The sequence below is a fragment of the Panulirus ornatus genome, chromosome 69, assembly GCF_036320965.1.
Source record: "Panulirus ornatus isolate Po-2019 chromosome 69, ASM3632096v1, whole genome shotgun sequence".
Taxonomy (NCBI): Eukaryota; Metazoa; Arthropoda; class Malacostraca; order Decapoda; family Palinuridae; genus Panulirus; species Panulirus ornatus.
Window position 1 is genome coordinate 19,926,173 of NC_092292.1, and position 16,629 is coordinate 19,942,801.

General features: G+C 41.2%; 4 protein-coding genes and 1 pseudogene across 4 annotated transcripts in view; 3 read left to right on the forward strand and 2 right to left on the reverse strand.

Annotated features, from left to right (window-relative positions):
• Window positions 1-16,629, forward strand: part of LOC139747524 (cuticle protein AMP1A-like) — a 126,296-nt gene that overhangs the window by 5,213 nt on the left and 104,454 nt on the right. The gene's annotated exons all lie outside the window — the stretch shown is intronic.
• On the forward strand, window positions 1,129-2,373 carry LOC139747577 (cuticle protein AMP1A-like). Its single transcript, XM_071660012.1, has 3 exons — window positions 1,129-1,251; window positions 1,716-1,930; window positions 2,074-2,373. Exons 1-3 carry the CDS (start codon window positions 1,243-1,245, stop codon window positions 2,282-2,284), a joined length of 435 nt encoding a protein of 144 aa, XP_071516113.1. The 5' UTR covers window positions 1,129-1,242; the 3' UTR covers window positions 2,285-2,373.
• Window positions 7,881-8,688, forward strand: LOC139747576 (cuticle protein AMP1A-like; annotated as a pseudogene).
• Window positions 10,659-11,516, reverse strand: LOC139747698 (cuticle protein AMP1A-like). The gene is made up of 3 exons (XM_071660299.1): window positions 11,428-11,516; window positions 11,082-11,302; window positions 10,659-10,962 (listed from the first exon to the last, which is right to left on the reverse strand). The coding sequence occupies exons 1-3, from the start codon at window positions 11,434-11,436 to the stop codon at window positions 10,737-10,739; spliced, it is 456 nt and encodes a 151-aa protein (XP_071516400.1). The 5' UTR covers window positions 11,437-11,516; the 3' UTR covers window positions 10,659-10,736.
• LOC139747701 (cuticle protein AMP1A-like) lies at window positions 14,148-14,955 on the reverse strand. Its single transcript, XM_071660303.1, has 3 exons — window positions 14,922-14,955; window positions 14,573-14,793; window positions 14,148-14,456 (listed from the first exon to the last, which is right to left on the reverse strand). Exons 1-3 carry the CDS (start codon window positions 14,928-14,930, stop codon window positions 14,225-14,227), a joined length of 462 nt encoding a protein of 153 aa, XP_071516404.1. The 5' UTR covers window positions 14,931-14,955; the 3' UTR covers window positions 14,148-14,224.

Below are 16,629 nucleotides of genomic sequence, written 5' to 3' on the forward strand. Positions count from 1 at the left end.
GCCTCGCAACCACGTAGTACCACAGAGTAGGACAAAATATAATTCTCCTAATACAATCTCTCTTTAACAAGCTCATCAGTCAGTACCTTGCAACAGGAAACTTTATAAGCAAAGACAATTCTTCAAGTGGAAATATAAAATGTTATCCATGTTGCATATTTCTACAAATTACTCATTCTGATTCCCCCTTTCCAGCCAACACAAATTTGATAGAACATATAAATACAGAAACGAAGAATTATGCAACGACTTCCTATGTAAGACGTACGCCGTTATCCTCGTCTGTACCGACGTCCACAAATCCTTTGCAGGTTTGTCTTTCAGAAAATATATTCCTATAATCTTTGGCGGCAACAGTGCATGACAACAGAATATGACCTGTGGGCGACAGCTTGAAATAAAGTTTTATGTCAAAATGAACCAGATATGCACGATATGTGTGTTTACAGTTCGGTGACTACAAAATAACTAATCAAGTGGAAAGAGTTAAGTGTGTTTGAGATAGATAGATAGATAGATAGATAGATAGATAGAGAGAGAGAGAGAGAGAGAGAGAGAGAGAGAGAGAGAGAGAGAGAGAGAGAGAGAGAGAGAGAGAGAGAGAGAGAGAGAGAGAGAGAGAGAGAGAGAGAGAGAGAGAGCAGACTTAAGGGTAGGTAACTACGTTATACGGTAAAGATGCAGTTAGGAGGTGGAAATGTCTTTACGGAAGAGGCTTTAGTAAAGGGTATTATATTTCCTTTTATAAATGCCTCTGATGCCTCTCTTAAATACGAACGGATAAATCGCAACTAGACATGTATATGCTGATGCTTTTATGTTAACTGTCAATAGCAAAAAAAAAAAAAAAATGAAGTTAATAAGCGGGAATCCTGGATAACTTTTGGAAGTAGAATGCTATGATAATGATCCCACAAAAAGGGAAAACCAGTACTCTTCCTCTGTATGTATAGAGCAGAACGCCGACAAACAGAAAAATAATGATAAATAAGTTCAGTGACCCGCATTCTTACCGTATCTATTTACAAGAGCTTTAAGTTACAACGAGTCTATGAATAAACCAGGACAACAAATGTCAGTAGCATATGTAAGGAGCTGTGCTACAAAGACATATAAGCGAAGGTGAAGGTCGTGCTTGCTGGTGGGTTCGGCCAGGTCAGAGGAGCAAATCGAGGGACATTGGTCACTATAAAAGCCGGGGAGAGACAGTCTCAGGCACCAGACATCCACAGCACACTCACCATGAAGGTCGTAAGTGTTGGAGTCCTCTGCATTGTTTTCTGAAGCAAAAAAGTATGAAAATAAGAGCTGAGATCGAATATTTCAATGAACGCTCTGAATAAGATTGTACACACAACTGTACACACACATGTACACACACATGTACAGACACTTGTACATACATGTGTGTATGAATACGACAGTCTGTAAATTAAGTGTGTTGTTTAATCCACAGTCAGCAGTCTTGCAATGTAGCCTCATACCGAATAGTTTGACTATAACATCTGCCATAAGCTGCCCGTGCGACCACAGGTTATACAAGTTGAACTTTAGACAGATAACTAACCTATCAGAGTGCGACCTTTCTGAACGTGTGCGCATGCTAAAGGACAGGCGTCATCCAAATTTTGTCTGGGAAACTGTTCCTTGAAAGGTGCCCTTTGTAGACTTACTTTTAATCAAAGATACAAACGCTGCCGTTGTGTATTTTCCAGGTGATCCTCGCCGCTTTGATCGCTGTGGCTTTTGCCGCCCCAAAGCCTGAATATGACCATGACACTCATGAGGTGGCCATCGTGAGGGACGATCGTGTTCATGAGGAGGACGGCACATACAGTGTTGACGTGGAATCTGAGGATGGTATCTCCTTGTCTGAGTCCGGCTCTCCTGCTGGGCCGGAAGGATCCATCGTATCGGCTGGAGAATTCTCGTGAGTAATAACCTTTCAGTCAGTTTATAAATGATCCACAAGCAATATGAATCTAAAACATGTGTAATAAAAAAGAAAAAGAATTGGTTTCGTAAGTGAGACTAAGTAGTTTAGACTTGATAAACATGGAAACTTTTTTTCAGTTACACTGCTCCTGACGGCACTCCCGTCCATGTAACCTGGGTCGCCAACGAGGACGGTTTCCAGCCTCAGTCTGACCTCCTGCCAGTGGCTCCCGAGTTCCCCCACGAAATCCCTCAGTTCGTGCTGGACCAGATCGAGTTCGCTGCTGCAGAGGACGCCGCCCGCGCCCGTGGCGATGATTCTTTTGAGCGATCCTATGGTGCTCTCTAATCACTTGCCTTTCCAACACGCGTTGCTCTCTTGTAATCTCCCTCTATTTATTGCACTTATACTGAAATTAGAAAATTTATTAAGAAAGATTTTGTCTTTACTTACCTTTCGACAAATATATCTCCTCGTCTGTTCGGATATTCTGGCCCCATTATGCCATATCATTATCATGGACAGTGTGTGACATTTGTGAGATATTTCATGGAGTTGTAGTACTTATTTTCAAGAGTGCGGCAGGTACTGATGTCCAACTTTAATGGGTACACATGTGGGGAAGAGGAAAGAAGAGGTGTTCAGAAGTTGATAGATTTCATCACTAGTATCAATTAAAGCTAATGTTAAAGTGTGTAGTGTTTAGCTTCATGTCCGATGATTGTAGAATACAATTGATAAGAAAACTTCCTCTAATGTAAGATGACGGAGGGATGGAAGTGCAAGAAACGTCTGAAAACAGGAATAAGGATGATACAGCTCAAGAGACAAATCATTCCTACATTCCTTTTGACAGTCAAAGAAAATTAATGACATGCAAATGCTTGTCTTACTGTGAATTTAATATATGACCACACATCATCAATATTAACATAACAGTACGTTTCGTTCATAAAATGCGGCTTCCAACCAATTTTCTTTAACTAGGGAAATGATATGTGGATGTTATCTCCTGTACATATGCATACATTTTGGCACTTCCTTGTCTACATTATCTCATAATCTATGAAAAGCTTTTTCTCACTGGTTTCAAGTTAATTTTCTACATTTTCAGTATACCTCACGACAGGAGCAAGAAACGGGAAATTACATGAACAAATTAGGTTCTGAATCTGCATCAGCCTTAGTCACACACACACACACACACATCTGATTGAAATGAAGGACTAACCCTTCCATAAAAAACCAGCTATCCATATCTGCAAGAATATTAATGTGAATATATATTCACACACACACACACACACACACACACACACACACACACACACACACACACACACACAAACACACACACACACACACACACACACACATATATGTATATATATATACATTCATATACTTATACTTTAGGATTAGTATAACAACACTGTCTACAAGGTAAGTATTGATACCACGTAATATCTTCGCTGTATCAGTTTTCTCAACCATAGATGTGAGGGCACAAAACTGACAGGTAAAAAGATTAATTTTATGGAGTCAATAGACCTTCACAGCCAAGCGACAGATAAGTGTGTCAAGATTAATGATCATATAATCGGGTTACTTTTTTCTGTGTCAACGTAACATTTAACAGCCGGGCACGACGCTTGATATCTACGCGTGAAAGATAAAGCCTTGCTTATGATAAAGGCTGGGGCTTATTTTGTGTCGAGAATAGAGGAGAAATGATGAATTTACAGGAAAAATTAAATTCTTCAAAGTTGTTTAGGGGGATGCACTCAAAGGGTAAAGTGGAGGCAAATTAAGTAAATGAAAGATGTTTAAACGGTACCCAGTCGTCGGAAGGACTGCAGAATCACTTATGACGGTCATTTGGATGTGAAATGATAAAACCCTGGAGGAAACGTCCATTTTCTTGAAGAGTTAAGTGAATGGCTCGGCTTTTTTGGCTTTTCAAAAACCTTCCTCGGTACATGAACTCTTGGCAGACGACTACTGCGGTAGTCGAGGGATCATGAACGCCTCTCATCAGAGGCTGAAGCTTCACAAGGTGAAAAGAACCGAACGTTTTCTGGTCATTGTTTGCCATAATGACACGCACATCTGACAAGGCTTGATGGAGGGTTCAGTGGGGGTAAGACCTGGATGTCCCGCGGAGCATCTATCCAACTAGTCGGTAGTAAGACCTTCCGCTGGTCAGCTGTAGAAACAGTGGATGATTATGTGGGTGTGTCCAGAGCCATATACCTCATCGTATTTCACCAGAGAACCTTCATAGAGGTCGGACGGAGGAAGTTCTGCCGACGCTCACGTGCGGAGCTACATGCCTGTGGCTTTTGGTCCAACCGACAGAACTAACCGGAACAAAAAATAAAAGAATGGAAGACTTCGATATACCTTACGGACTAGACAACACCATCATAATGATGAAGCGAAGACATGCTTTCGTGTCATATATGGTAATAGATTGACCTTTTAATTTTCTTTCCAGGAGAGAAGAGTTCGGCAGATTTAGCTACCGTTCCAGATGGTGCAAGTTATGTAGGAAGGAGGTCAAGGGCACATACATGGACACAGCAGCTCTGTAAGTCCTACGATGGATGTTGGGCGTTATTACCTCTCTACCACAGCCAAGGAGGAGGCCTTAAGGTACTTATAACGCGGAGGTGGAGGTTGGCAGAGACATCCTTCTGTCTCACTTCGATTTGAAGATAATCCTGATGGATGCTGCAGTGAAGAATGGGCAATGCTTTGAGTATGTGTGGATTCATAAAATATCTTACAGACATCACTAGAGTCAAGGGTGAATAGTACCTGTCCCACGATTGTGGAGCCATAGGTTCACTTTCCTTCTACACAAATGCACAACTCATGACAGCAATCTTAACACTGTGAAATTCTTCGCTGATAAAGATACCTTCCAGCCTCAGTTTGACCTCCTGCCAATAGCTCCACGAGTTCTCTAAACCAATACTGGTCTAGATGGCCTTCAGTGCTGAGGAGGACGCTGCCCACGCAAACTCCGGCACTGATTCCTTAAAAGAGGTCGGGGCCGCTTGGTGTCAGTTCCAAATACCTCACGTTTTTCGGCCACTCTGTCTCTTATGGCATGCTGAAGCTACAAAGTTTATCAGTTACTAATGTAAATATGTTGGATGAGTTGAATTTCACTGGAAGAACAAATGCAATTGATTTTCTTATCCTCGTTTCAATCTTCCTGGCGTATTCATCTGCACGACATAAGAATGCCAACATAAAGTTAACCTTTAAATAGAATACTCGAAAGACAGAGAGAAGTCACTTTTAGAGAGGAATATGAATAACCTAGTAAACATATATCAGCAAATGTAAAAAAAAAACAATTATGTGACTGTTCTCATGTTCAGGAAATGATTTTACTGCGTAAGCAGGTTTTGTGTCTCAATTCTGAAGACTGTTACAGATATTTCAGGAGACTGTTACAGATATTTCAGGTCAGGAGAACATTACAGAGGTATCAGGTCAGGAGACCACATCAGAGTCATGACCTAAATATTTCAGTGACTTTGAACTTGCTGCTGAATGCTGTCTCAAATGAAGAGAACAAGAAATGTCTTAGGATACTTCATTATGATAGAAAATGTTACCTTGAACACTTGTTGACATGACCTCATTCACACCTTATATTCCTTCAAGCAACTATTCCTTCCCTCTTTCTATAACATCAAAGGAGAAAAGTTAGCGGTACCTAACAGTATCTCTGTCTATTTGGACGTAAACAAGACAAAAAATAAAAAGAAAACAATGGTTAAATTGTCTTCGGTCATCCACCTGAAATACAGAGAGCCTTGATAAGTATATGTTCAGAAAGGTAACAACTGTAACAATGCGGTGGACTTTATTAGAATATGCTTTCATCATGCACTGATCTCTCTCTCTCTCTCTCTCTCTCTCTCTCTCTCTCTCTCTCTCTCTCTCTCTCTCTCTCTCTCTCTCTCTCTCTCTCTCTCTCTCTCTCTCTCTCTCTCTCTCTCATATTCGCATTTAACATTCGTACCTTAGCAAGTTGAAGAGCAGATACGAATCATTATATAGATTAACAATCTGCCTCATGTATTGAAGGGGTTGGAAGCCCCTGATATACCTAGATATACGAGTAACAATTACTTCCGAATGAAATATAGAGGAAGTAAGTCCACGTATATATTCTTATCAGCAAGCAGTAAAGGTATAAGATGTTATGAAGTAAATCCACATCTCTTTAAGCATCATCATTTTCGTATAGTAATTGTATAACATCGGAGAAGATGAAGTGTATAAATTTCTTTCTCATATCTGTGAAAGTAAAAGTGTATCATGATAACTTCTTTTTATACAGGAAATTCCTGTGATGACCCTTAATGAGCCAATATTTGACCCTGGATGTTGGCCGGAAGCGCTGGACTTTCACTTGTTACGAATAACGACTACACTAGCAAAGATCCACTGGTAATATCCTTATCTAGATTCCTTCTGCCTGGTCAGCCACCAGGAGGGATTAATAGGAATCCTGTGCTGTAACTCCAGGCATTTCAAAAGCTGTCGAGGACGGATTGTCAGTATGGCAGGGGTCCATGCCAAGCAAAAGCCTGGCGAATTTACAGAAGGCAAGAAAATCCCTTTTTGCAGTGCGTAACAAAGGGATCTAATCTCCAATTATCCTCTTTTTGTTTTCCTGCTCTATACACTTCTTTAATACTTAGCTTTCTTTCCGGCTGGTCTGTCTGTAGTGTGGTATTTTTGTGTTATATTTGACGAGTGTGGTATACCTGTTGATCATATAATCAGCCCCATCTTGAAGTACAATTTTCAAGTTTGTCACAGTCTCGGCTCAGAGGCATAACAGGATCCATCGTCAGAGAAGTTATCAAGACTTTAACTGGGCCGCTGTTTGCATCGGTTATCTAACGATCTCTCCAGAACTTCACCCACTGGCTACCGACGCTTAACGTGAGCCCATCACGCAACAGGCGGGCGAGGTCGAGCGAGCGCTGTAGCCATGACCCGTTATTCGCTACTTGTCTGCTGCCCCACATCCCTTGGCCAACCACATGGCTTCAGCCCATATGGGCAACCACTTTCCAAGCTATCAGTAAGCTAGTTATTCGTAGCCTGATATTCTACATACGATCCAAAACATGGTATAAAGATGTTACCCTTGCATGTGTGGTGTCGGGAGGGCTATTTATTTCTCTATTTTCGTGTAACCTGAAATCAGACTTAAGAGTTAAATTTGGGTACTCTTTGTCGACGAATCATCAGTACGTGTATCAACCTGCAAGGGGAACTAAACAACCACAAAATTGAACTGATGTATGTTTGATGGGATTCAACTCAAGGAAATGCAAAGTAATGAGAATGGCACACAGTAAAATAAAAAGAGACAGGCAAATACACTATCGGAAAATGCATACTTGTAAAGCACGCATCTTTTCATTATGCATGCATGCAAATTATACGAGCTTAAATCCATAGATTATCATGAAAATATGTGAGCTAGGACAGGTATATACATACCTCCTGTATTATGTCAGAAAAATCTGGAGGACTGGATCTTTGAGGCTGTGACCAACTTTGGAGGAGGAGGATAATGTGAACTGCCTTGTGGCAAGGAGGCTCTTAATGACACTAGCCTTTTCCGCCTGTTGACGATGATACAGTCACTTTAATGGTGTCTTTCCGCTCACGACCTTAACGCTTGCTAGAGGAGTCCGTAAACACACACACACACACACACACACACACACACACACACACACACTTGTAACTAGATTTTACCAGAGAATACGAAAGAATATGAAAGTAAATTCTTCTCGCTCTCTGAAGCACGGTACCTTATCTAGGTGTAACTGATGATAGCGCGCGTGTTGTAGGGGGAAATGTCAAGGACGCGTTATTGGACAATGGCAGCGGTGGGCTATATAAGTTCGGGTGGTGTGGGTCTGGTATCAGTTACGTCCTCCTGAAGCCAACATGAAGTTCGTAAGTTCTTCAGTCAAAAGTTCCAGTGTTCACTTATGCTATGGAGCTCTGTGATCAGTTACTCATAGCAGTGAGTAATCCTTTCTTCGTTCTCAGGTGATCCTCACCGCCTTGGCCGCTGTCGCCTTCGCTGCGCCCCAGTATAGCTACGATGCTCCTCATGTAGACTCAAGCGAGGAGATCGAGGTGGTGCCCATCCTGAGGGACGACCGTGTCCACGAGGAGGATGGAAGTACAACCTGGACGTGGAGACTGGCAATGGCATCGTCCTGTCTCAGTCTGGCTCTCCCGACGGTCCCGACGGATCAGTGGTTAAGGCTGGACAGTTCTCGTGAGTATCATACCCATCGTATCGACTGGCAGTACAGAAATATGTAATATAATCTACTGTAAGATGTACATGCAACTCTTTTACAACATTTGTAAATTCTCTGCAGCTACACTGCTCCTGACGGCACTCCCGTCGTTGTGAAGTTCGTCGCCAACGAGAACGGCTACCAACCTCAGTCTGACCTCCTGCCAGTGGCTCCCGCGTTCCCCCACCCAATCCCTCAATTCGTGCTGGACCAGATCGCCTTCGCCGCTGAGGAGGACGCTGCCCGCGCCCGCGCTGGCGGAGATTCTTCGGAAGAGGCTCCATCTCGCTATTACGGAAGCCCACAGTAACTTCTATACTGTGCCGAATAAAAGACTAATTTATTACTTATGGATACTGAAAATGAACGTATTATACTAAGAGAATTCTACATTATTTTTCTCATTTTCCTCTACAAGGGACATTGGATATGACTGCTTTAGCATAATTATGCATATCATCTACCTGGTGATGAATGACTGCATGTGACGCATAAGTTATGTCTGCAGACAGAATTGCGTTTCATCTGTGCTGTGGTATCTAATATATACTACTAAATGAATCATACTTTTATACAAAACCAACGTATAGAACAGATATCCAATGAAGTGCAGATAACACATAGCTTCAATGCTTTAGGGAATTAGACAACAATAGTCACGAAATAAACATTTATGAAGGTTTGTAAACTCTACTATAAACTCCCAGGTGGACTAAATGAACTATCAACACCGATGGTAACACATGCCAGAATATTTCAAACAACATTGGATGCACAGAATAGTGAAAGCAATTCTTTGACGTCTGTGTTGGGTTTTGCTGCTGCTTCGATACGTTTCATCTCCTCCAGGAAGAGAGAGACTAGTGACTGTAGATGTAAGACAGAGACAGATACACTGCAGCTATAGATGACAAGCTTGCTCGGCTTTAGTGTCTGTGCGTCTACCCTCAAAAAATTCATCTTGCAAGACTTTACTTATAGATTTATATCAAATGGCACATGGGCAACTACCTGCTTAAGTGGGAAAAAAGAACTTGAGTAACAGTTAACAGCCACTCTTTTACACGGTCAGTGTCAGCTTTTGCCAGAAAATTGTCTGAACAAATACATCTCTAGATGCATCGGTTAACATAACACATAATAGTTCGTTTCCCAGCAACACCAAACACAGGCAGCCTTGCAAACCTGTTCTTTCAGAGAATCTTACCATCTTCTCGGTCTATGGAACCCTTTCCCTATTGTTTAGATCAACATTTACATTAAAAAGTAGAAGTTCAAGTTCCTTAAAGATTTCTTAAAATCGTACCCTGATATTCACTATAACATGTTCTACTGTGTACCATATAACACCATATACACGTGTATGGAGAGATTAAGGGAAAAACAGGTATAATGCTTTTATTCTACGAGATGGTGAGGTTGACTTCTGCTAAACTCCTCCATCCAACCCTGAGTAAGATGAATCATTAATTATCTTACTGAACATTTTCCTGGATATTCCAGTATTTCGCCTTCCATTTCTACTTGTTTAACAGAGGCCTTATTCATATCAATCACTTCTATCAAGAGCTTCGACTGTTTCATTTGTTGGGTTTGAAAGATACTTAGTCGTCACTCATGAAAGTAAATCTAGATTTGCCAGTTGCTCTCTTGATAATGGTACGCCTAGCTTCAGTATGTTTCCCCAGTCTCAAGGATAACAAGAATGTTCTTAGTTAAGGTGTGAAAATTATGTGATTCCAGGTGTTGTGAAACCTATTACTTATATTCAAATGTGCTACCAACGTCATGATTGTATAACAACCAATGTATATTTTCTGTGGAGTGGAAAACGTTTTTCTTGTGTTTCCTTAAATGATCATGTTTGTAAATGATCTGTTCTTCTCACTGCAGATTATTTTCCATTCAAAAACCCGTTCTCACCATCCATTACCGTAAAAGCACTTCCACTGCATAGTATCCGGTCACGAGAAGAATATAAGATAAAGAAAATAGATGAGCTTATCAATAGGTGAAATATTATGTGTAGTGATATAATGCTCTTCCTTGTGCACGTATGTTATGATCATAAAGCTCCTATGGCTCAACACTACTGAGTTATAACACCTGAAATTTTTTTTTCCCGTGTTAATGTACAAATCTATACAACTTCATGACCTAACAAGAGTTAACTGTGGTGTAAGTATGAAGTTTCTTTCGTATGTTGCTCTTGAGTTATTCTGCAACTTAGCTTTCAATTCATAAAGACTCAATAGTAGCGACATGTCCCACATACACTTCGTATTGTGGTGGGATAAATACTTTATGTTGACAACGTAAGCGAATGGATGCCAATGAGAGATATAAATAAAAAGGCATGATATTATGTGCGAGATATATTTAAATAAGCATATCTATAATCATAAATAAGTCTGGTGGTTGGTTCTGCACAAGATTCTTTATGGGCTTCCGTAGTAACGGGATGGAGCCTCTTCTGAAGAATCATGGCCAGCACGGGCGCGGGCAGCGTCCTCCTCAGCGGCGAAGGCGATCTGGTCCAGCACGAACTGAGGGATTGGGTGGGGGAACGCGGGAGCCACTGGCAGGAGGTCAGACTGAGGCTGGTAGCCGTTACCATCGGCAACGAATTTGACAACGACGGGAGTGCCGTCAGGAGCAGTGTAGCTGTGGAAATGATTAGAAATGTGGTTACAAATACATCAGACACAGGTCAGATGAAATCCTCTGGTATTTCTTATACACGTAAACGATATGGGATTGATTCCATGAATATTTCTACTCACGAGAATTCTCCAGCCTTGACGACAGCACCGTCGGGGCCGGTGGGAGAGCCAGACTGAGAGAGGACGATGCCGTTGCCAGTCTCCACGTCCAGGCTGTATCTTCCGTCCTCCTCGTGGACACGGTCGTCCCTCAGGATGGGGATCTCTTCGCTGGAGTCATCATCTGGGGCGTCATAGTGGGGAGCGGCGAGGGCCACAGCGATCAAGGCGAAGAAGATCATCTATAGATAGAACAAATAGACAGAACAAATAGATAGGTGACAGAAGGGCAAAGACAAAGTCATTTGCTTCTCTGTAAACACATGACCAGTTTGAATCTGAACCAACACTGAACACAGCTACTTACAGACTTCATGTTGGCTGCAGTAAAGTGGTACTGATGAGAGGGTCTGGAGGTACGGTCTTATATAGTGCACTACCCCCATCGTCCAATGTCGTGACCTTGACCTTTACCCGAAAACACTTCAGTGACCCGAGTGTTCGCCTACCAGGCATTTTCTGATTTCGCCCATGGGAAGGAAGGGTCAACTTTTTGCCGAGTAGTAAAAAAGAAAACAGTACCATGCTGAAATACGCCCTGAGGCATTCCCTTGTTAAGCTGGTCACTTTTTTCTTTTTTCAAAGATTAGGCCTCTCGCCCTCTGTGTGTATGTGTGTGTGTGTGTGTGTGTGTGTGTGTGTGTGTGTGTGTGTGTGTGTGTCCATCCTATTCCTGCTACTGATTGGAACGCATCCTTGAAGCTGCAGGCTGACTAAGGTGTGTCGTTGTTGTAATGATAATTCTTATATTCTCACTGGTTCCGTATATATGTAAACCTGAATGCTGGATGTTTGTTATAATTTCTGAAATAACGAAAGACACGTTTTGGCATTTTTGTTAGACGTTCCTGTTTCTTAACACTTTTATACAAGAAGTTTCCAACTAAATCAAGACATTACCATTCATGTGAGCACAGATACAAGGTCGAATAGGTAGCTTTAGGTATGGCAATGCCAAAACAGTGAGTAACTAATGATATGAATAAGACAACTGCATGAAGATAATTCTGACATGACTTTTGATAATTGGAATGAAAGTTGTTGTCTGTAATGTTTATATAACAGCACATCTTCACCTTATCAAAAGTACCTAACAACCAAGTAGCTCGAATGGAAACTAATCAAATATCCTTTAGATTAACAACCAATTTCTTCTGACCTCAAAAGCCTCGTATGGACGATCTGTCTATAGTTTTGTCATTCCTATTTCTATTTGCTTTTTATTTTGGCTCTATCATCCCTACATTAATACAGATTTAAGAAAAAATTTCTATGCTTGTTTCTGTTGTCTTGTGGATGTGTATCACAGAGAGAACAACTGTAAGAAGAAGGAACAATATATACAGTAAGGTGTGGAGGGAGTGATCATTCCTTCTCAGGCTGACCATCTGTTCGGCTTTCTCCTGGTCACCACCACCCACTCGCCACACCCGCAGCTATAAGAAAAAAAAATCCTCAGACTCCACTCAGACAATTGTTGAGTTTTGTCAGAGCGATAACTGAAAGGCACACATACTCATGACATAGACTGCGGGTCTGTAAAGGACCCAGCTTCAATGAGTGCAGGCAGACTGTTGAAACTTTGCTGTGGAGAATATGAAGAAAAGAATATGATGGACGTTTAGGTAGGTGTGGCAGATTTTAGTATGCTATCTTAGCAAAGGTTCGTGGCCGCGTGTTTGGGTTCGTTGGGTATAGAAAAAAACATTTAGACGTGAACGCTAGTTATCTGCTGGAGCTCAATTTCTTTTATCGATGTAGGGATTATTGTGTGTATGTTTATAATAAACTTATGGAGTGTCTTTGCCATCCTGCGTATTGAGTCTACCGACTGTATGATATGTATATATATATATATATATATATATATATATATATATATATATATATATATATATATATATATATATATATATATATATTCTTTTCTTGCTCTTATCTCAGTGTTTTGATGTCATCTGAATATGGACACGCCTTTTACAAAGGCGTTCCTGAAATTACAAAAAAGTAGTGAAGATGACTGCCAGTATTAGATACCAATGAAATTTATCAGAGTAGGTTTGTCTCAGTAAATTATGTGGAGAGGTTTTTACACTCGTAAATACAAGTGCTTTAAAGACTTCAATCCCTTGCACTTATAAGTTTTTTATTATATTCTATGATCAGTAGAATGAGGTGTATGATAATTAGGAAAATCTGTCTTCGTATATAATATAACTTCCTCTTATAAACTATATCTTTTTATGAGTAACAAAAGTATGTAATATATATATAAAATAGTGATAAGATAACTGTAATAAATTTATTGCTGAGATCTTTGTTTTATATTTATGTTGACTATCTCAAGAGTTTCCTATTTACTCTGGAAAAACTTTGAACTTAAAGATCAAATGTGTTTATGCCCGTCTTACGTCCAACTTCCTGCTATAATTACGGACAAATAGCATTCTATTGACCAAATCAGATAGTACAGAATATACAGATACTTGGGACGTAAACCCAAACAAACTTAACTAGAAGTGCACCGTAAGTGTTCTGGATAGAAAACAACTGGTCTTTATTCTTAAAGCATTAGGAAAAAAACTAATCTTTACCTTCGTATTGTCATGTATTATAATTTTCATTTTGTTCTGCAGGTTCATCCTACCTGAGATATTTTGAGATGTAATCATTTGATATTGTAATCACCATGCTTCAACCCGATTCGGAAAGATATGTATGTACCTAGAATTCGTGATGCCCAAAAATACAGAACAAGTACCATAAACTAATGCAACGTAGTGCGTTCGGTATGGCATTAAGCAGGATTGGGCCAGTGTGTTTGATATTTTGGCCTCAAGTTTTATACGATACCATGACGGTACGTTTTCTGCAAAATTATAGAGAGCAAGCTAATCTGTCTACAAGCGCGCGATTACGACAAAATTATTATAGCTTGTCAACCACAAATAAAGGGGGTAAGAAGGTTTTCTGTATCGCCGATATATTCAAAACGGAGAAGAATGAGATCAAAATAACAAGTCAGGGTAATTTGCATATAACATATTATTGAAGAATATACATAAGTTAAGATAGATTTAGAGGCAGACACAGCACAGAGGTTATTATGGGCTTCCGTAGTACCGGGTAGGAGCTTGAACCTCTTCTGAGGAATCATAGCCAGCGCGGGCGCGGGCGGCGTCCTCCTTAGCAGCGAAGGCGATCTGGTCCAGCACGAACTGAGGGATTGGGTGGGGGAACGCGGGAGCCACTGGCAGGAGGTCAGACTGAGGCTGGTAGCCGTTTGCGTCAGCGACGAACTTGACGAGGACGGGAGTGCCGTCAGGAGCAGTGTAGCTGTGGAAATTATGAGAAATGTGGTTACAAACGCAGCAGGTACGTTTCATTTGACTTTTTGTTCATCTTATATCCATGGACGACATAGTACTATTTTGGTCCACATTCATACTCACGAGTATTCTCCAGCTTTGACTACAGCACCCTTAGGGCCAGTGGGAGAGCCGGACTGCGACAGGACGATGCCATTGCCAGTCTCCACGTCCAGGTTGTACCTTCCGTCTTCTTCGTGGACACGGTCGTCCCTCAGGATGGGGATCTCTTCGCTGGAGTCGTCATGTGGGGCTTCATAATGGGGGGCGGCGAAGGCCACAGCGACCAAGGCGGCGAGGATCATCTAAAGATGAGAGGAGGAAAAAAAATAATGAATGAACAATGGCATTTTCAAAACTTGCTTTCTGTAAATGCTCACATGTTTGAATTCACACAAACGATAAGCATTTGGATTCAGACGATCCTACTTACACACTTCATGTTGGCTGCAGTAGGGTGGTACTGATGAAAGACTCTAGCAGCCTGGACTTATATAGTGCACTATTACCATCGTTCATTGTCGTGACCTTGAACTTTCCACGAAACCTGTACGCAACCAGAGTACTGCAGTGCTGGAGGCTCTATGATCATAAGGTTAGGAAGAGTCGACTTTTTTGCCGTCTGACGAAAAACACTTCCATAGTGAGAGATGTCCATATGGATTTCCTTGACAAATTCTCCAGCCTTTCTATGTTCGTATGGAATATTCTTGATTACATGGTATTTGAAATATTAAATTTTTTCCAGAAACAGATTTACAATTTCACAGTCAAACACATCTTATTATCTATGTATCCAGCAATACCAATATGTCTGTATGTGTGCCTAGAAGCACATCATAAATACATTCATATATGAATACTTCTGAATTTACATACAGTAATGTATATGTATATATGGGCCTCCCACGAGTCACGCCTGTGCCCATTCGGGTGCGCTCGGGTGCGATTCCTGAGCGCGGCAGGAGGGTTTTATTAGATACATAAGGATACGTCTATGGAGCATATAAACAAAAATGGTTTAGGTTTAGGATTATGATTATGAATGCAGGAGCCACTGGTAGGAGGTCAGACTGAGGTTGGTGTGCGTCGCCGACGTAGAGGACAGCAGCGGGATCGCCGTCAAGAGCGGTTCAGCTGTGGAGATCTTTGGAAGGATGGCATTAGATTCAACTTGTAGATTTCTTATATAATTCATATAACTTTTACTTTACATATACGCTATATGGAGTTAATCGGACAATTCTTTCTCCTTATGAGCAATGTCCGCACTTGACCACAGCACCCTCAGTGCTGGTGGGAGAGCCAGACTGGGTCGGGATGATGCCATTGCCAGTCTCCACGTCCACGTCGTAATTTCCGGGAGGGGAACTGCCCCATTCTCTTTGCTTGAGTCTGCATATGCGACGTCGTAACTGTGCTGAGGAGCAGCGATTGCCATAGGGGCCAAAGCGGCGAGGTTCACTTGCATAAAAAAAGAAAAACAAATGGCGGTAACAAATCGATATTTGTTGCTTGCAGAATCTAACTCACACCATCGGTACACACGTGAACGTCAGCCCACACCACTGACAAATTACATGTTGGATACGATAGAGTGTTGTTGGCGAAAACATCTCGCTGCGCAAATACATAAGGTCTAATATCACCATCATCCATTGTCTTGACCCCTAATACATGTCTATGATCACAGTAGACGCGGAAAAAACTTCCTTAATCGATAGTCAGCAAGGATCTACTTTTACCAGATGCCACAAAGCAGCACCATGTGGAAATATGCCCTCCAGCGTTCCCTAGCCGAGTCAGCTCTGCATTAACCTGCAATACTGGGTTGGTGATAGACGACAGGTATTCATTTCAATTTCTAAGGAGTTTCGAATGAGTTTTTGATATGTAGAACAAACTGTAGCGTTGATCTTAGATAATGGTTGTTGAGGTGGTACACGCAGTTGTATACCTCAAGCATGGCGATGATATATATATATACAGTGTGCGTCTTCCTATGCGTTTATCGATTCGTTGGCGTGTCTGTTTGGAATTAGACTATTTCTTACAATATAGAGTATTTCCATGTTTTGCGAAGAATTTGTGCTCCAAGTAACAAGACTAACAAGAGATAACAATGAATAAATAAGAGATTG

What these genes read in the sequence shown, in the direction of transcription:
- LOC139747698 (XM_071660299.1), bottom strand. An exon ending in GTCAAGGCTGGAGAATTCTC is followed by an intron (nt 10,963 to 11,081) that starts GTGAGTAGAAAT and finishes TCATTTCCACAG; the next exon opens with CTACACTGCTCCTGACGGCA.
- LOC139747577 (XM_071660012.1), top strand. An exon ending in GTATCGGCTGGAGAATTCTC is followed by an intron (nt 1,931 to 2,073) that starts GTGAGTAATAAC and finishes ACTTTTTTTCAG; the next exon opens with TTACACTGCTCCTGACGGCA.
- LOC139747701 (XM_071660303.1), bottom strand. An exon ending in GTCAAAGCTGGAGAATACTC is followed by an intron (nt 14,457 to 14,572) that starts GTGAGTATGAAT and finishes TAATTTCCACAG; the next exon opens with CTACACTGCTCCTGACGGCA.